The sequence below is a fragment of the Mesoplodon mirus genome (genome assembly GCF_964341445.2).
Source record: "Mesoplodon mirus genome assembly, chromosome: 13".
Taxonomy (NCBI): Eukaryota; Metazoa; Chordata; class Mammalia; order Artiodactyla; family Ziphiidae; genus Mesoplodon; species Mesoplodon mirus.
The window spans coordinates 8,671,760-8,697,664 of NC_138989.1; the positions used below are offsets into that span (position 1 = coordinate 8,671,760).

The 25,905-nt window shown below is 40.6% G+C and overlaps 1 protein-coding gene across 3 annotated transcripts in view; it reads left to right on the top strand.

Moving 5' to 3' along the window:
* Positions 1-501: 501 nt before the first annotated feature.
* ATP2A2 (ATPase sarcoplasmic/endoplasmic reticulum Ca2+ transporting 2) overlaps positions 502-25,905 on the top strand; it is a 63,019-nt gene continuing 37,615 nt past the window's right edge. For 2 of the 3 annotated variants that reach the window (XM_082641352.1, XM_082641354.1), the window contains exons 1-5: positions 503-1,210; positions 1,906-1,923; positions 2,009-2,091; positions 9,776-9,880; positions 14,082-14,220. In XM_082641352.1, coding sequence (XP_082497478.1) covers positions 1,093-1,210; positions 1,906-1,923; positions 2,009-2,091; positions 9,776-9,880; positions 14,082-14,220 — 463 coding nt within the window. In that variant the 5' untranslated portion in view covers positions 503-1,092. Of the gene's footprint in view, positions 1,211-1,905; positions 1,924-2,008; positions 2,092-9,775; positions 9,881-14,081; positions 14,221-25,905 lie in introns of all 3 variants that reach the window. The other variant, XM_082641353.1, reaches the window with a different exon arrangement.

The window sequence follows — 25,905 nt, forward strand, 5'->3', positions numbered from 1 at the left end:
GCGGCCCTGGGGGGTGGAGGGCAAGGGGACGAGCCAAGGACACCAACCTCAGCGCGCTTCGTTGAAGCTCTGCGCCGACCGAGTTCGTAAGGTTCCTCGGCCTCGCCTTCCCAATCACCCACCCCAACCCGAGGCCGACTCTGAAGGGTAGGCAGTTCCCTTGGGGCAGCGAATGCATGGAGCCCACGTGAGCCCTCCACCTCCCTGGGTTCTACGTCTACAGGTGGTCGAGCCGGGCGGGAAGCGAGATCCACATTAGCCAAAGAAAGGCCAAGGGTTCTCCGCCGAACAGCCGGTCAGAGCGCGCAGGGCGCGGGCACGCCGGCTTCGATCCGGGTTCCTGGGGGCGGTGCGCGGGAGGAGGCGGGGCTTGCGCGGCCGCGTGGGCGCAAGTCGCGCAGGAGGGAGGGAGCCTGAGGGAGGGGGCGGGGCCGCGCCTCCCGCGCCGCGCTGGGCCCTCTCGGCCAATGAGCGGCGTCCACATGCCGCGGCGGCGGCGAGAGGGGAGGCAGCGGCGGATAAATGCTATTAGAGCAGCCGCCGCGGAGCCGTCCCCGACGCCACCTCCTTCCCCTCCGCTGCGGTTTCCTTCACTGCTGTCGGGGGTGCAGAGCTGAGAGGACAGGGCGAGCGCGCCGCGCATCACCCCGCCGGCTCTCCTCCGTTGCTCCGTTCCGCTCTCAGGGGTCGGCCGAGCGCCCCTTCCTCCGGCCCGGGCGGGGCCGAGAATCACCTCAGGAGAACGGGGAGGGGGCCTAGGGGCCGCGGCCTGCACTCCCGGCGGGCGGTTGAGGGTGAAGGAGGCCCTCCCTTCTGACGAGGGGAGGGAGGGTCGGGAAGCCCCCCCACCGTCCAGCTGTGCCCGGGGCGGTCGCCGGCGAGGGCCGGGCTGCGAGAGGGGCGGTTGCTGGGGGAGGGGGCGCGGGGTGATTCAGCGCCCGGCGAGGCGGAAGCGGCCGGAGTAGGAGAAGGAGGGGAAGAGGCCAGTCCGCGCCTGGGCGCCCGGGGTGGCACGAGCCCGCGGCCCGAGTGCGAGGCGGAGGCGAGGAGGCCGCGGGGACTGGAGGCGAGGCCGGCCGGGCCCCCGCAGCCATGGAGAACGCGCACACAAAGACGGTAGAGGAAGTGCTGGGTTACTTCGGCGTCAACGAGAGCACAGGGCTGAGCCTGGAGCAGGTCAAGAGGCTCAAGGAGAGATGGGGCTCCAACGGTAGGTGCCCGGCGCCGGGGCTGCAGCGGCGCCGCGCGGCTAGGCGCGGGCCCGAGAGCCAGGAAAGATGGCTGACCGAGCTCCACCTCGTGGGTCTCGGCTCCGCGCCTGCCTAGGGCTGCAGGCGGCGGGTTGAGCCCGCGCGCCGGCCCCGCGGGAGAGGGGTTGCAGGCTGGGGGCGCCGGCGTCGGGTCTGCGCCTCCTCTCGACTTCCTCGTGGCTCCAGCCCTTGACCTTCCCCGCACGCAGCTAGCTCCGCGGCTTCTCACCAGCAGCAGCTGGCCCCGGCGGAGGGAGGGATGAGCCTCCTGCATCTGGGTTGAGCCCTGCGAGACATTTTCTCGTCCCTACCCGGTTTATGAGGCGTTGTAGTTGAGAATGCCTCTGACCGTTCTTGTACTACTCAGAGTTACACATCTGGCAGAAGTGGTGTCAGAGCTGAAATGACTCCTTGTTTCAGGAGCCTTGCTTAGGTGGTGATGAGATTTCACATTTTGGAGTAGATCAACAAATACTGCATATTTTCTTGGGGTACCATTTTGGTATGATTTCTGTTAAATATGGTTGAATGTTCCTATAGGTGCGTCTTTCAAAGACAGTGATAATTTAGTAATTCTTTCCGTAAAGACAGAGTGCTAAAATGTTTTTTTTCCCCCCTCTTGACACGTTGCCTGGTGAATTTCTACATTCTACAGAGTTACCGGCTGAAGAAGGTGAGTAATCTTAACACGTTTCCTCCCCCACTTTGTGTGCTGATCTTAAGATGACATTTACAACAGATATGTTTGTTTCTAACAGGAAAAACCTTGCTGGAACTTGTGATTGAGCAGTTTGAAGACTTACTAGTTAGAATTTTATTGTTGGCAGCATGTATATCTTTTGTAAGTATAAAGAAATTTACTTTCCAAAAAGTTGAGACTATACCATAGATGAAAAACCAGGAAACAAATGTCTATTGAGTGAGAACATTATATTTGGAGATTTAAGCTGTTTCTTTATGTTTTGTGTGGGGTTTTGGGGGGGTGTTTTTTTTTTTGATTCCCTAGGTATTTTAAATTTATAAATAAAACATTTGAAGCCGTTCGCGTACAGAAAATAAATGGATGTCTGACATTGGCAGTGCAGTTAGAAATTGTTCGCAAATGCGGCAGGCAGGGTCTTACAAATTCTCGTGTTTTATCAGCTTTTAATATCAAAAAGTTCTTTATTGGAAGGCCTTTTCTGTTTCGGGTTCTTCCGTTGTGTAAGATCATACTAAGATGATGTTGGGCTCTTTGTAGTCTGTAAATAGAACTTACAAAAGGAATATTCCAGTTGCTCTCCCTTCCTGGTAATGGCAAGGTGACAGTTGTTTCTGACAGTGACAAGAATGATGACGACAGTGATGGCACCACTGTTGACCAAATTTGGTCACTGACCTTTAGGGTGGTATATTTATCTAAATTGGACCCCTGTCTTGAGTGGCTCCTAGGTTGAGAGAACAAGGTTTAGTACAATTGGTTCTAGATCTTAAAAGAAAAAAAACCAAAAAACTTTTTTCATGTTTTCTATGTGCTTACCAGCTTGAGTCCTGTATGGTTGCTAAGAAACTGGTGAAATGCAAAGAACAGCAGAAGAAAGGTGATGGGGGTTGGAAAGGATAATTCTAGGTTATTATTAACATTTTTTTTGTGTTCAATATTGATTATTGCATTTTTTTTCTTGGGCAATGGACTTCGAAGTTTTCCTAAAAATGGTCATGAATAGGACACAGATGTTCCTAATCCTAACAGCATGAGATGCCTTTTGTTCTTAAAGTACAGTATTTTATTCTTATAAAAACCAAGATGGGAAGTGAAATTCACTCAGTGCGGTAACTTGTTTCAGGCTTTGCAAACTTGACACAGCTTCAAGGTTTCATTTTTGTGTGTTTGTAAGCATGCACGCCTCAGGGATCTACCTCTGTCTTTATTGACAACCTTACCCTAGAGGGCTATTTTGAGAACTAAATACACGAAGCAGTGGGCATTTCTTTACTTTAGGTGAAGGGAAAAAATTGGCAAGAGGTGAACTTTTTTGGAGTTTCTCTATGCAGATTCTGCCATGAGACTTTAATATGTCATGCCATGTTAGCCAAGTGATGTGTAGCCGTTAATAAGTAATGCCTCACGAATGTTTTCTACTGTTTTCATTGAATAAAATTAAGAGAGTATCATAGCAAATCATTAAGCATCCTGAATTAATCACTCCATACCTTATACGTGTCTGTTTTTCTTGGTTGGTAAAAAAAATTCCCCTTCAGTAAGTGGCTGCTGCTTTACCAATTCAGATAAAGGAATAGAGCTGTTTGATTAATTAGTTTCAATACATTGTCGTGGAACAAAACGAATAATGTGTTTGAGGTAGTACAATGTTTATGTTTAAGCTGGCTACATAGCTTTAAAATAGTCTCAAGCTTAGTAGTTTTAATACTGGGCTTCAGTAAGGTCATCGGGGATCTCTTAGAAGTTAATCAGCTGCTATATACAAGAAAAGATAAATTTTTATTGCGTTATTTTGTGTGTGTAATTTAAGGCAGTGTTGTAACATCGGTGGCATTATTTCCAGTAGGCAAGCTATTGACTGTTTGGGTTGTATAGGATCTCTTGAGTGGCCAGTTTGAGTGACTTTACATTAATATTTTGAAATAATGACGTGAGTTTTACTTTGAAGTAAGGAGTTTAAATCTTCTGGGCATTTTCAAATGGTTTTATTATTATTATTATCATTCTTATTCTATTTTATGTTTCGGCTGTGCTGCACAGCTTGCAGTGTCTGTAGTTCCCTGATCAGGGAATGAACTCGGCTACAGCAGTGAAAGCCCCGAATCCTAACCGCTGGAGTGCTAGGGAGCCCCCTCAAACGGGTTTTTAAATAAAAGCTTTAGTTTTGTTGTACGGTAGGATGCTGGCTTTTCATCGCTTTTTAGAGCTATATTTTGGAGTTGAAATTTGGGTCACCTTTTTGGTAACTACATGGAGTTATTGCTTAGGAAATGAACTATGTGAACATTTTTATCTTATGGGTTGCTAAACAAAAGTTTGAACATTCATTGTTTAGGAAGCACTGTAACTTGGTTTGCTTTGATGTGCTTGGTCAGGAAATTGCAGATGTCAAACTTGTTGACTTGCCTCGTGTGGGGTTAGCGCTACTGCTACATTGTGCTGGACCCTTTTCGTTCCACATTTCCTTCCCTTTGCAAAGAGCACCGAGTTTTTTGTGGTAGTCGGTTCATTCCTATTCGCTTAAAAGGAAGAATGGTAAAATATACATGCTCTTTTGGAGAAGCAGATAGGCACTTTTTATAATCTGTATATGATACATCATCAGGTTCTGCTCAAGTTAAGAAATACTAGGCTTTAGTGATATATTTCAAATATCTAAGTAGTAAACTGTTAACCATCGTTAATATTTTGCGTTGGCAGAAGGTAGGAAACAGCATTAATGTTTTATACTTGTGACCTGTAGGGATAAAGTTTAATTAACTTGTCACTTGGATTGGAAGAAGTGAGCTATATATCTCCCATTGTATGTGAAGTAACATTAGAAATTCCTTAACTTGACATTCAGTACCTTCCTATCCTTTTCACTTTTTCTTTCCATCCCCCTTGTTCACCAACTTTGCCCTTCCTATAACACATCATATGGTTGCTTAACTGAAATTCCTGTTCTTTTCTCTCTTCCCTGCTTTGTTAGGAATTGAGCACCTTAGGTACATGGCACAAACACTGGGGATACAGCATGGAACGAAATACACGGTCTCTTACCTGGAGCTGATGTTCTAGTGGAGACAGATAAAAGTAAAATATATAATAAACTGTTGTATTGGAGATAGTGCTGTGGAAAAAAATAACATGGTTGGTGGTGGCGGAATAGGGGAGCCTGTGGGAGGAGTGCAGTTTTCAAATAGGGCAGTCAGGAGAGGCATCTAAGGTGACGGTTACCTGAAGGAAGTGAGCTTGAGGGCCATATTTGTCTCATCTGTCAGAATCATAAAGTTCTCTCTGGTAACACAATTTGCATAAGCTTCTCTACCCTTCACCCCCATTTTCCTATCTCAGCTACTTAGATTGACCCTAAAATGCTAATAAAACTTTCTTAGGCCAGGGCACTTCTCAACTTTGATTTACATTTGAATAATTTGTCTTTTCTTCCTACTGGAACCTTTGAAGGGATTCTTAATGCCTTTTAGAACCTAGGTTAGTGCTTCTTTAATTAATTAATTTGTTTTTTATTTATTTATTTTTGGCTGCGTTGGGTCTTCGTTGGCTGTGCGCGCGGGCTTTCTCTAGTTGCAGCGAGCGGGGGCTACTCTTCGTTGTGGTGTGCGGGCTTCCCATTGCGGTGGCTTCTCTTGTTGCGGGGCACGGACTCTAGGTGCGTGGGCTTCAATAGTTGCAGCACGCAGGCTCAGCAGTTGTGGCTCGCGGGCTCTAGAGTGCAGGCTCAGTAGCTGTGGCTCACTAGCTGTGGCTCACGGGCTTAGTTGCTCCGCGGCATGTGGGATCTTCCCGGACCAGGGCTCAAACCTGTGTCCCCTGCATTGGTAGGTGGATTCTTAAGCACTGCACCACTAGGGAAGTCCCAGGTTAGTGCTTTTGATTTAACAAATATTTGGATGAGTTTGTGTTGATAGCATTTTCAAAATACATGAAATTCGTTTACTTTGGTTTTCTCAGTAAGATATATTCAAGAAGTATTTGATAATATAGTGATTTAAAATTTTTCCTGTGTTTTCTTTTAATTATTTTGAGGGACAAAATGGGCAGTTTACTGATTGGTTTAAGTAATTTATTTAGAACCTGTCTTTAAAATATGGTTTGAAAGGTGAATGTGTATGGGTTTTTTTGTTTTCTTTTAAAGAAGACTATTTTCAAATCTGAAAATATTGAAGAGTGTTTTCACATAAGCTTTATGTCTGGGTCACAAGAGAATCTATAGTCTAATTCATACTATTCTTTTTATAATGGCTGAAAGAATTTTTGTTTCTCACCTCAGAAAATTGCTGTGACACTTGTTGGTGATACTTTCTTATTTCTGTTTCCTCTTTTTAAATTTCTTGATGTAAATTTTTTCCTTCATTGAACAAATGTTTGAGTGCCCTAAGGCATTGCAAATTTCTAAGGATACAAGGAGGAATGCAGACCTGATACATGTTTTAAGACCCTCAGTCTTAAGAATGTGCTTATGATCTCTCATTTTCTTCTTATGTTCTTGTTAAGAGCTCTGCACATTATCCTAACGTGTAGATAACTGAGTCATGGTACCATGACTGTCTCCTGGTTTATACCAGAACATCCCTTTTTACCTTGGATTAAAATTTGCTTAATTCATTAAACCCTGCTGTCTGGCACCTTTCGGCTGTACTCTCAGAAGTTATGGTGATATACACAGATCAGTCTTCCATATAACAATTAGAAGATACTCTACCCTGTCTAAAGTAACCTAGCAAGGGAATTTCCAGTGGTTAGGACTCTGCTTTCACTGCCAGGACCCAGGTTCGATCCCTGGTCAGGGAATTAAATAAATAAAGTAAAATAAAAAAATTTTTTAAATTAAATAAATAAAGTAACCTAGCAAGTGTTTACTTTGAATAGGATTGACAGGTTTGAAACTTTTGAACTTGCTGTAGCTGGATACTGTAAGCCCCAGAAGTACTGTTACTGTATTAATAGTGCAAAGCAAAGAAAGAAGAAACACTATGCCTAAAATTATACTGCAGTAGCTTTTCCTTCCACTTCCCTTTGATATTGTTAATGAGGTTGGTTACCTTTTTGCTCTCTTAATGTTTAAGTTCATAGACTGCCAGGTAGGGACTTGTACCTTAGACGTTGTATGAGATTTTGTTTATTCATGCATTTATTCAATAAATATATAGTGAGCGTCAACTATGTAACAGAGTCTTCTAGACCCCTGGGGATAGAATAGTCAACAAAAGGAAATACAAACAGATAATCCTTTATATTCAACCTTTTCTCAAAGATTTTCTAGAAACATTCTCTCTGCCTCCTGTATATTTTGTATAACTTCTGGTAACCATAATTATGAACTGACTGTACTATAATGCTAATAAGACATAATAATTTGTCACTCATCCAGTTCCCCTCTTCACTACCCCCTTCCCCATCTCATGGGATCTTCCATCGGTCAGCATCATTTTCCCATTTACACAAGAGAGGTTTTCTTTTCAATAGAACAAAATCATGAAGGACTGCACCATGTGGTTTGAACATGATTGACTGGATTGGTTCTTAGCAGTAAATGAAATGCGATTCATCTTTATTTTGAGTTGTAGCACTTAATTCTTTGGGTTATTTGTGGGTTTCAAAATATTTTTTTAAATATTAGAAAATTGGTAGTTGTCGGTGTTAAGTAGGTTCAGCACTGTCCTTCCACACTAAGAGATTTGCCCACTAGTTTCTCATCAGGCAGTAATTATACATTGTACAGAACCCTCAAATAACTATGAATGCCTGTGTTTCTTACACATAAACATTTAAAGTCACATAGTGGAAGAAAAGGCTACTACATAATACAGATGAGGGTTATTGCATTATTGATAAATACCATTTGTGCAAAGGAACCACACATCTCTTGAAAAGTAGAGGTTTGCTTTGATAGTCCTGTCACTGCTTGCTTGCTTGCTTTAGTCTTTTCCTTTGTTCCAGCTTATGTGGGATATTGCTTTAAGTTTGTTCCTCAGGCCTAGCTGCCAAGAGGGAAATTCATACCCGCTTTAACAAGGTGTGAAGCTTATCTTAGAGTTGCTAATGCCTCACTGACCTTTTCTAAAGGTCCTAGTTACTCTTCAAGTTGAGCAATTTTTCTCCCCCAAGAGCTAATTAAGTTTCTTATTTCTGATATGCTCTCCTTGGCAAATGTTTGAAAGGCTAGTATCAAAGCAGCTGTGATCTTGCATCTATCAAAATTTATAACTTCCTAGAGAAGTTTTCATCCTTCCATTAGGCCTGGCCTTAACACCAGGAATGCCCAGCTGAAAGCTTGCAGGAACAATTTATATTCATTCTGGTGTTCTGCTTGCCCTGGTTCATTAGCTGTCGGTGGTGATTGGCGTCTTTCAGGACCTGGCCTTGGGTCTCCTGGTTTTTTTCCTGCTCAAATTGATATTTCTTTTGTTGGTGGTATAGTGGTGAGCATAGCTGCCTAACAAATTGATATTTGTTGTTAATTCATCGTTACCCTCGTTTACTTGCAAAATTCATGTTGGGTCTTGCCTTAATCTTTCTGGTTGTTTGCTGTTTGTGTCAAAGCTCACTTTATAGTATTCCACTAGATAAAAATGTAGTCGTCAGATGGTTTCATTATTGCCATACATCATATCTGACAATATTAAAAAGTATCAGAAATGGTGCTTTCATTGTTTACTGAATAGATCTTTTAAAGAAAAGATTTCATTGTGGAATATACAAACATTTTAAGCAGTGTTAAAAGGCAAAGGCAAATCTTACCTCCCAGGCTGTATCATAAGATACCTTTAACATCCTTTTTGGATTGGCAGTTTTCCACAAAAATTGGTTGTTAAATTTTTAACCATTTAGATGCCTCTTTTACTATGTTGTTTATTTTAAGATTCATTGTGTTGGATTCTCTCTTCTTAGGGTTGCTCGGTTAGAAAGTACAGTGTGGCTTGTGTGAGCTAGAAGTTAATTCTCTGCTCATTTTTCTTGGGACAGTGTTCTGTGCCCAGGTATAACATTTTTGGATTTATGTCATCTCTGAAGTGCTGTGTTCCTATACTAGATATCATATGGAGGATAACCTTCAAAATACATCCTGATCGCAGAACAACCTTGCAGTAATGACCTTCAGCAACACCACTAAAAATATGTGGGACATTAGCAGTTTATATACTCTAATTTTGTTTTTTTTTTTTTTTTTGCGGTACGCGGGCCTCTTACCGCTGTGGCCTCTCCCATTGCGGAGCACAGGCTCCGGACGCGCAGGCCCAGCGGCCATGGCTCACGGGCCCAGTCGCTCCGCGGTATGTGGGATCCTCCCAGACCGGGGCACGAACCCGTGTCCCCTGCATCGGCAGGCGGACTCTCAACCACTGCGCCACCAGGGAAGCCCTATACTCTAATTTTGAGTCAATGATTAAGTTGTTTTTACTATGAATTTGTGCCACATAGGTATTGTTTGATGTGAATATTAACCAAATTAACAAAGTTTCATGATTGCCTTTTGCTTTAACAAAATCAGGAATTTGTTTTATTTCTTTTGAAAAATATACACAGAAAATGAATGGGATTTAGTTCCCAAAAGTATTTGTTTTGGATTTTAAACCAATTATTACATGAAAAAATAAATTAGTTCTTAAGGGTATTATTAAGAAGTTTATAGTTTTGAGTCTTAAGAATTATTGGGAACAAGATATAAGCTTGTTGTTTATGTCATTACATTTTGCTACCTTTTGTTTCTAAGGATAGTAAGAAAAGAGATTTTATGTATCATAATAATTCCTTTAATGCCAGCCACTTTTGTTGTAAGAACACATTACAATTCTAACGCATGCCATTTCTCTTTTAGGTTTTGGCTTGGTTTGAAGAAGGTGAAGAAACAATTACAGCTTTTGTAGAACCCTTTGTGATTTTACTTATATTAGTAGCCAATGCAATTGTGGGTGTATGGCAGGTAAGCAAAAATTCCTGCAGTGCAAAATTTTGGTAATTTACGTAAGTGATTTAAACTGTGTTAAAATAATCTGTGGGACTACATGTGTTTTTTATCTGTTAATTTATTTAATGGCAAAATTTTAGACCTCATGCATATATACTTTGCTGTTAAAATTGCTCATCCTTCATGGTAGCGTGGAATTAAGAACAGTGGATAAAGAAGCTACTTAAGGAAAACCAGAAAATTTGACAACCAGTATTCTCTTTATATTTTCTAGCTGCTTCCTATGAAAAACTTTCATTCTCCTTGGGGTGTGTGTGTGTATTTAGCTATAAAAATTGTTTAAATCCTAAATAATTTTACCTTCAGAGCATATTCCTGGCTATTTTCCCTTAACTGCCCAGTACCCAGGCCTTTCTTATTCACAGAATGGAAGCTAATTTTACTACAGAAACGTAACGGGATCACACGTCTGCCCCATATTTGCATGATTGGTGTTCTGCAGATAGCTAGTTTGCGAATTTAACTTTTTTAAGACTGTGGATGTTAGGTTTTTGTTTTTGATATATTTTAACAAACCCAAACTAATATTTCACATTCATCTTTTTACTTTTGGCTGCGTTGGGTCTTCTTTGCTGTGTGCAGGCTTCCTCTAGTTGCGGTGAGCGGGGGCTACTCTTCGTTGCAGTGCGGTGGCTTCTCTTGTTGCGGAGTGCAGGCTTCAGTAGTTGTGGCTCGCGGGCTCTAGAGTGCAGGCTCAGTAGTTGTGGCGCATGGGCTTAGTTACTTCGCGGCATGTGGGATCTTCCCGGACCAGGGATCAAACCCGTGTCCCCTGCATTGGCAGGCAGATTCTTAATCACTGTGCCACCGGGGAAGTCCCTCTCATTCATCTTTTAAGTATTGATCTTTTAGATGTTTGATAGATACAGTCACCTCTCTCAGGACTAAAATAGAGTGCATCTGTCATTCTTAAAGTGGAAGCATCTTATAAACATATTTAGTCCTATTGGAATTGTAAACTTCTGATCTTATTAATAAACATGAAGGCCTTTATGTGGTGAGCTCATTTAGAAGGAAGCCTACTTAGAAGAAATTTTTAATTGTGCCACATTTGATTTTTTTAAATTGCTTTTATTTAAATAGAAATCTTTTTGTGAATAATTTAGGCAAAAGAAACAATATATAGCATTAGATTGTCCTTCTCAAGTTAGTCATATGCATTTTTAAATTAATTTATATCAGTTACATAGTAGATACCTCATATATATTCCCATTTCGTGCTTAGAGTGATTTTGTAAGGCAGATGATATTCCCATTGGACAGATGTGACATAGAAGTTCAGAGTGATTGACTTATCAAAGGCCATACAGATAGTACATACATAGAGCATCTGGGATTTATATCCAGGGCCTGGCTGATCTGAACTCCAAAGTAAAATTCTACAGCAATTTTCACAGGACTTTTAGATATGTCTTAGCTTAAAGAAAAGAGTAATATTTTTGATGGATATCCTATTACATAATATACAGAAGGGTATGAGCAATAAATACTATAGGGTTCTTGCTTTCTGGAAGTAATGAAAGTTATAATTATAGTGTAAGGTAGTATTTGGGAGGGGTGGGGCATGTATTTCTGATCAGTGTCATCAAGGAAGGCTGACAAGCAATTGGGGGAACTATAAAGAAATGGGACTTTTGTGGGTTGAAGCTGGGGAGAATATTCCAGAGAGGGGGTGGCATGAGCAGAGAGGTACAAAGTGTGTTTGAGGAATGACATTTAGACCTATTTAGGTTTGAGTGGAGGAGGTAGGAGTTGTAACTTTTAGAACAAAGGAAACCTTAGAAGGTCTTCTAAGTTTTTGTTCGTAGTAAGATATATTTGTTTTTCCCCAAGCTGACCTGTTTTTTGTTGTTTGTTTGTTTTTGTTTTTTTAAATAAATTTATTTATGTTTGGCTGTGTTGGGTCTTTGTTGCTTCACGTGGGCTTTCTCTAGTTGCGGTGAGTGGGGGCTACTCTTCGTTGAGGTGCGGTGGCTTCTCTTGTTGCGGAGCACGGGCTCTAGGTGGGTGGGCTCAGTAGTTGTGGCTCGCAGCCTCTAGAGCACAGGCCCAGTAGTTGTGGTGCACGGGCTTAGTTGCTCCGTGGTATGTGGGATCTTAAGTCTTAATTGAATTTGTTACAATATTGCTTCTGTTCTGCGTTTTGGTTTTTTGGCCACAAGGCATGTGGGATCTTAGCTCCCTGACCAGGGATCGAACCTGCACCCCCTGCATTGGAAGGCAAAGTCTTAACCATTGGACCACCAGGGAAGTCCCTCCCTGATTTTTAATAGAAGCAAAATACAGTGCTCCTGGACATCTTAACTTTGGTCAGTCCAATTAAACTCTACCTGACATGACCTCAAGGAAAGAGAAAAAAATAAAACTGCCACAATTCATACATTCAGGGGGGAAAATCCTGAGGAAGAAGTTTCAAATTTTTCAAATTTGAATAATTGAATAGCAGCAATGCTCAGAATTTATTCTTTCTACAGTATCAGTAACATTTGAACTTAATCTGAAGGACCTTTTAGCAGTGACATTAATTAGAGTTAGATATGCTGGTATTTCTGTTAATCATAAGGTGATACAGATAGACTCATTCTTTAAGCAGATCTGATTGGGATTTAAATTATTTTTATCATGAACTTTCCAAATTTAAGGTTTCCTGTACTTTCTCAGGAATGCATACATAAAAAGTTAGACACATGCCATTAGCTTTCAGTTTTGTGTCATCTAAATTCTCTTTGAGCAGGTTTGGGGACTTAATTTTTACCACAGTGTGGAAAATGAGGTTGCATGGTATCGAGCATAAATTTTATCCAAATAAAGGTTAAACTGAAGGGCTTTAGATTGGAGGGCAAAGATGTGAGAGAAATGAAAGAATTATTTCCTTTGTCCACTGAGTAACCTCGACTGGGTGTGTGCTTTGTAGATTTGCTGCTTCTAATTGCTTATTTTTTTTTTAATTTATTTATTTTATTTTATATTTATTTTTAGCTGAGTTGGGTCTTCGTTGCTCTGTGCGGACTTTCTCTAGTTGCAGTGAGCAGGGGCTGCTCTTCGTTGTGGAGTGTGGGTTCTCATTGCGGTGGCTCCTCTTGTTGCAGAGCACAGGCTCTAGGCGCGAGGGCTTCAATAGTTGTGGCACACGGGCTCAGTAGTTGTGGCTTGCAGGCTCTAGAGTGCAGGCTCATTAGTTGTGGCGCACGGGCTTAGTTGCTCCGCGGCACGTGGGATCTTTCCGGACCAGGGCTCAAATCTGTGTCCCCTGCGTTGGCAAGCGGATTCTTAACCACTGCGCCACCAGGGAAGTCCTAATTGCTTATCTTCTAAAAGGAGAAAAGGCAAATTTCACACATACTCCCCCACCGCCCCCCAAAGGAACTTTCCCTTAGCTTTTTTTTTCAGCATGGCTCATTTTAATTCTGCATCTTTCATCTTGAAATTAGGAAATAAAAATTGTGTGTGACTAAGTCTTGACATGTTCATATATAATATTATGGTAAATATGGTATGTGACTGGCAGTGCTTCCGGCCACTTATTGGTCTTTAGTACTGGTGAGAGATTTAGAATTTGTGAGACGTAACTGGATTTTCTTAATTCATCACTCATCACACACATTTACTGTGTGCCAAAACACAATCTAAGCATTCTACACATAGCTTGTAAATCCTCACAACCCTTGAGGGTGGGTACTGTTAGTGTCCTGGTTTTGTAGGCCATAAAGCTGTGTGTCATGTAACTTATCCACAGTCACATAGCTTTTGAGTGCAAAAGCCTGGGTTGAGCCTGGGCAGTCCAACCCCAGACCATCACCTTTCATGGGGGTCAAGATTGATTTAATGATGTGAGTGTGTGAAGCTGAAGGTGAGGGCCATGTTGCACAGTGTGCATAGGGATAGCAGGTTCTAAAAACTGCTTCTTTCCATTGATTTTTATCTCCTTACCCTTCTTCGGGGGCTTATTTTTTCATTTTTAATACAAAATCATAAGGGCCTAGTGTTATTCCCTTCAGATGTGAATCATTTATTACAAATGTCATTAATATGCATCTCCTGTGTTTTTTCTTTTTAAGTTTAGTTTACAACTCTAAAATTTGATTCCTAGGGCTATAAACACTTGGCAGTGGCAGGCTGTATTTACTACTGTTATCTTTTGTTTTCTTTTTTACAGGAAAGAAATGCTGAAAATGCAATCGAAGCCCTTAAGGAGTATGAGCCTGAAATGGGCAAAGTGTATCGACAAGACAGGAAGAGTGTACAGCGGATTAAAGCTAAAGACATAGTTCCTGGTGATATTGTAGAAATTGCTGGTGAGTTGAGTTTGTCATTTTTATTTTAGGTTGTATATCTGAATACAGTCCTTTTCTGAAAGCTCATACTTAAGAGTTTTAAAAGTTAGGCTCATGTGTATCAATTACGTTAACAGATTTTTAGTGCTATCCAAATGAATCAGGTTTTCTGTAAAATTTTCAGTGTTTTGGCACCTCCCTTCATGTTGATAAGTGTTTTTCTTTTTTTTTTTTAAACAAGGTGTTTTGAATTATTGTGCTTATTACTTTTAGTACATTGTGGAACACTAGTGCTGGTGAGATAATGAACTTAATCTTGATTTGACAGTTAGTTGTAGTGAGCAGTTTGTAGAATACTAGTTAATGGCTACATAGTTTTTCCTCTTTTGGTTCTTGGCACAAATAGGTCAAACTTGGAACCGTCAAACCTAGTTGATGGCTAAGGGTAATCTCATGACTTTAAAAGCTCTACTTAAGAATACTTTGACATAACACTGAGCTAGGGATCTTAGCCAGGGATCCAGGTTTGGGCTTTAAAAAGTTAGTGAATCCACTGCAGTGCCAGAGCTCTACACAGATCTCAAAACGGTCCTCCTTGCTATAGGTCAATGCCATGTTTTCAAGCAACCCAGAATGCCCCTGGAGCCAATCAGAACTGTGTAATCTTTTTGCTGGGGAATTATTACGTTGGGTTATTCAAATCATTGTGGTTTTTCACACCCTTCTGAGCTCAGAATACTTGTTTTCTTTTTGTGAATTGTCTCATAGTAACACCTTTACACTGACTTGTGGGGAAAGTGTGCTTTGTCTTACTCATTGTAATGAGAATTCAGTGCTGAGTCTCCTGGCCTGTGCTCTACAGTTTTGGCCTTTGAAACTAAATTACCAGGACTTCCCTGGTGGTCCAGTGGTTAAGACTCTGCCCTCCCAATGCAGGGGGCCCGGGTTCGATCCCTGGTCAGGGAAACTAGATCTTGCATGCTGCCTGGCGCAGCCGAAAAAACAAACAGAAGAAAAACAAAAGTAAATTACCTTGTCATAGGTCTTCCAGAAAAAGAATAGTGTTGCCTGTGTACCCACACGTTGATTACTTAGGACAGCAAAGTTTGTATAAATGACCTAACAGCTTGCTTAATAGTGTTAACAAAAGTACAACTCAGAATGAAGTGTTTTGGCCAGTGGATTTTTTAAACTTAATTTTGACATAATTTCAGACATAAAAATTGCAAGACTAGTAAGAGTTCCCATTTAGCTTTTACCCAGATTCTCCAAATGTTTGTTATCACATGTGCATTATCCTCTTTCAGTCTGTGTCTATACAGTCACACATTTTTGTCTGAACTATTTGAGAGTAAGTTGCAGAAATGATGCCTCTTTACTCCTAAATACTTGAGTGATTATTTTATAAAATTTAGAGCATTCTTTTAATATGATTCCAGTTAACTACTGAAAGTAGATAACAGTATTATATCATTTTTTAAATCTGTAGACCTTATTTAGATTTAACCATTTGTCACCATAGATTTTACAGCAAAAATATGACTTAGAGAGGGAATTCTGGTGGTGATGTAGGAAGTAGGTCAAAATGGGAAGGCTGGAGATAGGTAAGAGCTAATGAGAGCAAACAATAATGAAGGCTGTAGCATTAAGAATAATGAGGGGAAGATTTTGAGTTTATAAGTAGGAGTTTTAAAGCAAGGGTGCACATCAGAATTATCTGGGGACCCTCCTTAAAAGTTTTTACCAGGTCTCAACCCAAAGTATTAACTCTGAATCTCCCTTGGGCAAGGAATTACAGCCATGTATAGTTTGAAAAGTGAGCCTCAGGTTTAGGTGCCAAGCAACAGGTTTTGATAACTTAATAGATATTGGGGTGGATGTGATGAAGTAGGGTGTGGCATCAAAGATACTGGCAGGATATCTAGTTCAGGTGCCCAGGTGGTGATGGTGCTAGTAACTGAGGAAGGAAACATTAGAGGAAGATAGTTTGTCTTTCCACAAATATATATGTGGTCAGTGCACTTGCAGATCACCTAAATATTGCACAAGATTCTTTTTGACTTTGTATGTTTCCCAGTTTTCCAGCTTAGTCTGGTAATATACTTTCAGCCTGTCAAATTAAGATATTGTAAGAATTTTTTGTGCTAGTTAAGCTATTTCAGTATATTCAATCTATCTGAAAACGTAGAGAAATCACCCCCAAAGTGTTTATCCTTGGCTTGCATCAGTAGATAGCAGTGGTTTACAGCGTCAGAGGAAGCTGTAACCTTGATCCTCAAAGCATCATCTTCCCTTTTGAAGGAATAAACTAAAACCAGCTTCTCTTCAATGGAGGTGGTTTTGGTTTCTCTTTTCTCTGAATTCTGGTTCTCTCCTATCTTTCCTATCTCAGTAAGTCACTCTTAACCACCTAGTTAACTGAGAGAAACTTGGGAATCATCTTGATTCTTTCCTCTTTTATTCTGTCTCTAAGACCAGTTGATTCTGTCTCCAAAACACACCCAAATTTGTTTACTACTTTTTCCTCAGTCACCACACCAGTCCCACCATCTCCTCACACTGACATTGTCATTGTGTCCTAACGAGGCTCTGCCTTCCTTTACTGTTTTCTTTCCACACAGAAGCCAGAGTTTCCTAAAGGTCATGTTTATTCACTTGCTAAAACACTTCAGTGGCTTCTTTCTTGCACCAGAAATATAAATTTTTTCCTTTGACCCTAAATGACCTTGCATTGTATAGCTTCTGCTTGCTTCTGTGATTTCATCTTATGCAACTCCCTATGCTCTAGCCATACGGGACTCTTTTTTTTTTTTTTTTTTTTTTTGCTGAGTTGGGTCTTTGTTGCTGCGCCCGGGCTTTCTCTAGTTGTGGCTAGCGGGGGCTACTCTTCATTGCAGTGCGTGGGCTTCTCGTTGCGGAGCACAGGCTCTAGGTGCATGGGCTTCAGTGGTTGTGGTGCGTGGGCTCTAGAGTGCTAGAGTGCAGGCTCAGTAGTTGTGGCGCACAGGCTTAGTTGCTCTTTGGCTCGTGGGATCTTCTCGGACCAGGGCTCAAACCCATGTCTCCTGCATTGGCAGATGGATTCTTAACTACTGCGCCACCAGGGCAGTCCCTATATAGTGTTTTTTTGGTTTGTTTTTTTAAGCATTTCTTAATTTTTTAAAAAAAATATTTCTTTTGTTTTATTTATGTTTGGCTGCATTGGGTCTTCATTGCTGTGCACAGGATTTTCCTAGCTGTGGTGAATGGGGGCTACTCTTCGTTGTGGTGCACAGGGCCTCATTGCGGTGGCTTCTCTTGTTGCAGAGCACAGGCTCTAGGCACGCGGGCTTCAGGAGTTGTGGATCGCCAGCTCTAGAGCGCAGGCTCAGTAGTTGTGGCACACGGGCTTAGTTGCTCTGCGGCATGTGGGGTCTTCCTGGACCAGGGCTCGAACCTGTGTCCCCTGCATTGGCAGGTGGATTCTTAACCACTGCACCACCAGGGAAGCCCTATGTAGTGTTTTATATGTTGCATTTGATAGTTTAGGAAGGACAGATGATGATTGATCCATAGTATGTGTGACACAGGAGTAGTATCCCTTTCCTATTTTTATTTTTTTATATTGTGGTAGAATATACATAATACAAAGCTTACCTTTTTAACCATTCTTGAGTATACAGTTCTGTGGCGTTAAGTATATTCACATCATTGTGCAGCTGTCACCACTATTCATCTCCAGAACTTTTTCATCTTCCCAGACTGAAACTCTGTTGCCATTGAACAGTAATTTCTCTTTACCTCCCTTCCCCTAGATCCTGGCAGCTACTGCCTTTTTTTTTTAATTGATTGATTGATTGCTGCATTGGGTCTTCGTTGCTGCACACGGCCTTCTCATTGTGGTGGCTTCTCCCGCCGTGGAGCTCGGGCTTCAGTAGTCGTGGCTCACTGCCTTCAGTAGTTGTGGCTCACGGGCTCTAGAGCACAGGCTCAGTCGTTGTGGAGCACGGGCCTAGTTGCTCCGCGGCATGTGGGATCCCCCCGGACCAGGGACCAAACCCGTGTCACCTGCATTGGCAGGCAGATTCCCAACCACTGCGCCACCAGGGAAGCCCCACTGCCTTTCTTTTAATATTCAAAAAATATATATTAAAACATGAGTTTAAATCCCTCATCTTAGGTGAATCTACTTATTACCAATAGTAATTGTTCTAAGCAGTACACATACTCAACCCTATTCCGATTTCACCTGGTTTTGAATCCTTTGTGAGGAGTCTACAGGTCCTGATAGTTAACACTTTTTTCCTCCAACTCTTCCCCCACTGTGTACTAATTGCTAAAAGCATATGCAATGCTTAGACATTGGGCTCTTGTATACTACTCTTTTTTGAATTTTGACCATTCTGAGGGATGCTGAACAGAGGTGGTAACTAGTTTTAGATAGATATGAGCATCTAGTTTTAGATAGATATGAACATTTTATTAAACACTATTGTCATACTACTAGGCAGCGAGCAGGAGTGTGTCACACTGATCATTGAAATCTTCTTGCTGAGCATGTAACAAGCTCTCAGTGAGTAATAAATGAAACTTGAAATCAGAGGTATGGAGTAGGTTTAGCTAATGTAAACCTGCTTATTGTGCAGCTTCTGTGCAGAATAGATAATTTGAAGTCTCTATGCATAAGTTCAATAATAACGAAGCTTAAAGTGTGTGCCAATTACAGTGATAAACTTGCTAGTGCTTGGTTTTTAACCATCAACCACTCTATGGGGTGCATACTGTTAGTCATATTTTACAATTGAAACTGAGTCTTTGTGGTTTATTGCTTCTGTCTTCAACTGTATTTAATTTGCTAGAGTATATACAGTATCCTTAGTGAATGTGTACATATTTCATATATCACTTTGTTGGAGGCCTAGTTTACAATTTTTTTAAAATGGCTTTATTGAGATATAAGTCACATGCCATAATATACACTCCTTTAAAGTGTGTAATTAAGTGGTTTTTAGTATATTCAGAGTTCTACAGTCATTACCACTGTCTAATTTCAGAACATCTTCCTCCAAAAAGAAAACCCTATACCCATTAGCAATCACTTCCTCTGCCCGTCTTTCCCCAGTCCCTGGCAACCACAATTTTTTTTAGGGATTTGCTTATTCTGGATATTGCATATAAATGGAATCATACAATAAATGCCCTTTTTAGACTGGCTTCTTTCACTTAGTATGTTCTCAGGATTCATGTATGTTGTAGCATGTATCATATAGTTCATTCATGTGTATACTGTATTCTTTATGGCTCAATAATATTCCATGGTTTAGGTGTGCCACATTTTGTTTATTCATTCATCAGTTCATGGGTATTTGAGTGGTTTTCCCCTTTCTGGCTATTATGCTACTGTGAACATTCAAGTACAATTTTTGTGTGAACGTATGCTTTCACTCTCTTAGATATATACCTAGACATGGAATTGCTGGAGCTTATGGTGACTCAAAGTTTAACATTTTGAGGAACTTCCCAACTGTTTTCCAAAGTGATTGCATCATTTTACATTCCACCAGCAATGTATATAGGTTCCATTTTCTCCACATCCTCATCAACACTTGTCTTTTTTAATTTTAGCCTTGAAGTATTATCTCATTGTGATTTTAATTTGTGCTTCCCTAATTTCCTAATGGTATTGAGCATCTTTTCATGTGCTTATTTTCAATTAGTATGTCATCTTTGAGAACTGTCTAAATCCATTGGGTTTAGTTGGGTTGTCTTTTTAATGTTGAGTTGTAAGAGTTCTTTATATATCCTGGTTTATCAGATAGGGTTTGAAATTCTTTTTCCCCCGTTCTGTAGGTTTCTTTTTTACTTGACGGTGTCCTTTGTAGCATAAAAGTTTTTAATTTGATAGAGTCCTATTTGTCTTTTTTTTTCCTTTCATTGCTTGTGCTTTTGGTGTCATATCTAAGAAGCTATTCTGTGATCTCATGTCACCAAGATTTTGTATATGGTGTGAGGTAGGTGTCCAACTTGATTTTTTTGCATTTGGATATCCAGTAGTATCAGCACCATTTGTTGAAAAGACTTCTTCACTGAATTGTCCTGACCCTCGTCAAAAATCAATTGACTTCATTTTCCACTGCAGATTGACTATTATTCCATTGATCTGTATGTCTGTCCTCATGCCAGTACCACACTGTCTTGATTACTGTAGCTTTGTAGTAAGTTTTGAAATCACTAAATTTGAGTCCCCTGGCTTTGTTGTTTTTCTAGATTATTTGGGGTGTTCTGAGTCCCTTGCATTTCCATATACATTTTAAGTTTAGCTTGTTAATTTCTGCCCCAAAACCCTGCATAGATTTTGATAAGAATAATGTTGACTCTGTAGCTCAGTTTGGGGAATATAAACATCACAGTAATATTAAATCTTCTGATCCATGACCATGGGGTGTCTTTATGTTTATTTAGGTCTCGTTTCTTTTAACACTCTGTTTTCAGTGTTCAAATCTTGTACTACTTTTGTTAAGTTTATTCCTAAGTATTTTATCGTTTTTTGTTTGTTATTTGCGGGGGAGCTGTTTGTAATTGGAATCGTTTTCTTAATTTCATTTTGAGATTGTTCTTTGCTAGTGTATAGAAACACAGTTGATTTTTGTGTACTGATATTGTACCTTGCAATCTTGGTAGACTCTTTTATTCTAATAGTTTTTCAGGGTTTCCTTAAGATTTTTTCTATATAAGACCATGTCATCTGAAAACAAATATTTTTATGTCTTTTCAGCCTGGGTGCCTTTTCTTTTTCTTGTCTAATTACCCTGGCTAGACTCTCCAGTAGAATGTTGAAAAGAAGTGGCAAGAGTAGACATCCTTGTCTTGTTCCTGATCGTAGGGGAAAAGCATTCAGTCTTTTACCATGAAGTATGATGTTAGCTATGCGTTTTATAGATGCCCTTTATCATGTCGAGGATGCCTGATCACAATTTTAATTTTTAGGTTGTCAGTATACTCTTGTTTGGTCTGTTCTGGTGACGTTTCATGGTGGTTATGTATTTAGATCCAAATTAGAAATGGTTAGTTTTGCTAGATTACTAGGACCAGTGGGTCACTGAACTGGGAAAGATGTAATCCTAAGGCATTTAAGTGAATTATATGGAACATTTTGGGAAAACATATTGTGACTGCTTGACCTGGGCCAGATAAATAGGTATTTATTTTATTCAGACTTTTTTTTTTTTTTTTTGCGGTACGCGGGCCTCTCACTGTTGTGGCCTCTCCCGTTGCGGAGCACAGGCTCCGGACGCGCAGGCTCAGCGGCCATGGTTCACGGGCCCAGCCGCTCCACAGCATGTGGGATCTTCCCGGACCGGGGCACGAACCTGTGTCCCCTGCATCGGCAGGTGGACTCTCAACCACTGCGCCACCAGGGAAGCCCTATTCAGACTTTTAAGACTATACACGTTGAGGCTTTTTAACTTCTACTTTTATTAGGATTAGTAATCTAGTTGACCCTGCAGTTTGGCATTTAGCCCAATAATTCAGTTCTGTAAAACTGTAGAAATGAACTTCAATTCTAAATGTTGATTTAAATTATTTCTTGTCAAAGTCTTACTCTCTACATGGCCTGAAGGGATAAATGGCATGAATTGTGCTCTTAGACATGGTAACTTTTATACTGTTACTTAAATTATGAAATTGAGTGTGAGAGGGTTCTTTCTGGTGAATTGAAAAACTGGAGAATACTGTGAACTGTTTTGAAGATGAAAGTGAGTATGGAGTTGCTTTTTTGATATTTGCCGAAAGAAAGAGACATTTTTGTAGTCATTGTTTGGATGTAAGAATCATCTCCTAACTTCAGATGATAAACTTCTTTCTGCTAGCTTCTGGAAGACATCTGATAGGATGGTTCTGCTGAACTTTCTGAAGACTAGACTGGGTGGCTTTTTGAGGGGGAGATGGAGGGGGTTTAAGGAAGTTATATTTTAGATGTTGCTATACCAACTAATAACCTTTCCAGGAAGACGTTGTGTAAGCGTGCATAGCAAAACCATACATACACTTCTGACTATCTAGAATACAGGAACCAAATAAAATTGATTTGGCAAGTAAAAATATGGACACAGTTACCCATGTGTTCATCTTCTGAAGCCACAATAATTTTGTTTTATCTTAATGGTTAATTTTGTTTTATCTTAATTTTGTTTTATCTTATCTAAATATTTTCCTGAGGAAAATATTTCTCTGATGGATGGAAACCAAAAGTAATAAAATCAGGGGCTTCCCTGGTGGTGCAGTGGTTGGGAGTCCTCCTGCCGATGCAGGGGACACGGGTTCGTGCCCTGGTCTGGGAAAATCCCACATGCCACGGAGCAGCTAGGCCCATGAGCCATGGCCGCTGAGCCTGCGCATCCGGAGCCTGTGCTCCGCAATAGGAGAGGCCACAACAGTGAGAGGCCCGCGTACTGCAAAAAAAAAAAAAAAAAAAAAAGTAATAAAATCAGGTATAATTTTATGAGATGTGAACATCAGTGTTTAAGCGTTCTGTATTATTTGCCAATATTATCAAGGTGAATCAAGCTATGATAGTCATGAAACTCTTTAACTTTAGAATTTGGGGAGGTTTCAGTATTTGCACGGGAGGGGTATTCTCAAGGCGACTGTTTTCAGATTTATTTTTTTTTTAATTTATTTTTGGGTGTGTTGGGTCTTCGTTGCTGTGCGCGGGCTTTCTCTAGTTGCAGTGAGCAGGGGTTACTATTCGTTGTGGTGTGTGGGCTTCTCATTGCGGTGGCTTCTCTTGTGGCAGAGCATGGGCTCTGGGAGCACGGGCTTCAGTAATTGTGGCTTGTGGGCTCTAGAGTGCAGGCTCAGTAGTTGTGGCGCACGGGCTTAGTTGCTCCGCGGCATGTGGGATCTTACCAGACAAGGGCTTGAACCCATGTTTCCTGCATTGGCAGGTGGATGCTTAACCACTGTGCCACCAGGGAAGTCCCTTCAGAGTTGTTTAAAACAAACTTCTTGTATCTTGGTAACCCAGAATTGATGAATAGCGCAAGGACATAAATATCCTCAGATGACTTCTGTCCTGTAGTATACTCTGGAATAAGTCATATTTTAAGATTATGTAGGTGATAGAAATGAGTCTCAACAAAAAACTGCATTTGCTTTATTTAGGTTCTGGAGAAGTTGATTTTATATTTCCTAAAATGAAGAATAAATATTCAGCAGTAGTGCCAGCAATTTCAGGATTTTTTAAATGAAAAGAATAATTCTTAAACTTGGTAATTATTTAAGGGAAAAAAAGTTTCACTTTTGATAGCTTGCAGTAATGAAATTTAGTAACATGTATGAAGTGGCATTTCCAAGCATTTGAGGAATAGAAAAGATAAAGTTGTAAAAAAGAAAGATGACTGATTCATGTAAGAACCTGTGTTATTATCCTAATTCCATATGACACTGGACAAAGTAAATTAACCTAATCTCTACAAAACTGGGAAATTGGAGTAGCCTCTTAAGGAGATTTCTGGCTCAAAAGATGTATGATTCAGATAATGTAGCTTCTTATTTAGCTGGGGCCATGAGCCTTTTTTTCTTTTGCTTTTAGAAAAAAGGATTGGAGAAGCCTGACTGAACAGTCAGCAAACCCTTAATCCATACCTGTTGAGATCCCTAACACAAATATCAGAAAAGTTAATTCTGTGCTGTAGAGTAGAGGGGTTGGCAGACTTTTTGACGGAGCTACCTAGTAAATGTTTTGGCTTTTGTGGTCCCAAACAGTCTCTGTAGGGGAAAAAAAAAATTTTTTTAAACAAGACTTTAAAAATGAAAATCATCCTTGGCTCAAGGGCTGTTTTTATATTTATTTTTATTATTTTTTTGTTGTCCTTTACTTAGGTTGTGCCAGGTCTTAGTTGCAACAGGTGGGTTCCTTGGTTGTGGTATGCAAACTCTTAGTTGTGGCGTGCATGTGGGATCTAGTTCCCTGACTGTTGATCAGACCCAGGCCTCCTGCATTGGGAGCGCAGAGTCTTACCACTCTGCCACCAGGGAAGTCCTTCAAGGGCTGTTTTTAGTATGATTTTTGTGTGTGTGTGTGTGTGTGTGTGCCTGTGTTGGGTCTTTGTTGCTGGGCACGGGCTTTCCTCTAGTTGTGGTGAGCGGGGGCTACCCTTTGTTGTGGTGTGTGGGCTGCTCATTGTGGTGGTTTCTCTTGTTGCAGAGCACGGGCTCTAGGGCGCACAGGCTTCAGTAGTTTTGGTGCACAGGCTCAGTAGTTGCGGCTCACGGGCTTAGTTGCTCTGCGGCATGTGGGATCTTCCTGGACCAGGGCTCGAACCTGTGTCGCCTGCATTGGCAGGCAGATTCTTAACCACTGCACCACCAGGGAAGTCTACAGTAGTAGTTCTTAATCATTTCTAGATCACAGGTCCTCTAAAAATTAATGAAATCTATGGACTCTTTCCCCAAATACACGTATTCAAAATCTTGTATGCAATTTCAGGGGATTCTTTTGCCCTTCTCCCTAGAAATCCACCCTAAGATTCTAGATGTTCAGCTTTAAACAATGAAGTTACAAGCATACCCAGTTTTACTGTGCTTCTCTTTATTGTGCTTTGCAGATACTGCATTTTTTGCAAATATTTCAACTCTTTATTATTATGTTTCTATGATCTGTGACCTTTGATGCTACTGTTGCAAAAAGATTGACGCACCGAGGGCTCAGGTGATTAGCTTTTTTAAGTGATTAAGTCTTTTTAAATTAACATGTACTTTTTTTTAGACAATGCTATTGCACACTTAATAGACTACAGTATAGTGTAAAATCTTCCATGTGGCTCACTTTATTGCAGTATTTGCTTTTGTGGTTGTCTGGAATTGAACCCACAGTGTCCCCAAGGTATGGCTATATACTATATGATCCAGCAATTCCACTTATGGGGTATATATTCAGAAGACATGAACTCACTCTCCTTAAGAGGTCTGCACCCTTATGTTCATTGCAGCATTTGTGTATAATAGGCAAAACATGGTAAAAACCTAAGTATCCATCGACGGATAAATGGATAAAGAAAATGTGGTGTGTACACACACACACACTCTCTAGAATATTATTCAGCCATAAAAATGAAGGAAATCCTGCTGTTTGCAACAACATGGATGGATCTTAAGTGAAATTAAGTCAGAGAAAGGCAAGTACTGTGTAATCTCACTTACATGTAAATCTTTAAAAAAGCAAACTCATAGAAACGTATATCAGATTGGTGGTTGCCAGGGGCAGGGAGTGGGGGAATTGGGTGAAGGTGGTCAGAAGGTACGAATTCCAGTTTTAAGACAAATGTGTTCTGGGAATGTAATGTACAGCATGATGACTATAGGTAACAAAACTGTAGTGCACATTTGAAAGTTGCTAAGAATAGATCTTAAGTTGTCATCATAAGGAAAAAATTGTAACTGTGAGGTGATGGATATTAACTGATTGTAGTAATTTCACATTGTATGTATATATCAGATGTTTTACACCCTAAACTTACAGTGTTACAGCTGGTTTATATCTCAGTAAAATGGGAAAAGTCGATTACAGTTAAACAGTGTAGTTAGTAAAATATTGTCTGATTAAGCAATTTACATAGTGTTGGAATATTGTTAGAATAAACCGTTTTCACCTGTTCCTAGAATGATTAAACATAGCTCAGAGAAATAGAAGCAAAGATACATGACCAAATAAGGTTTGTTGTC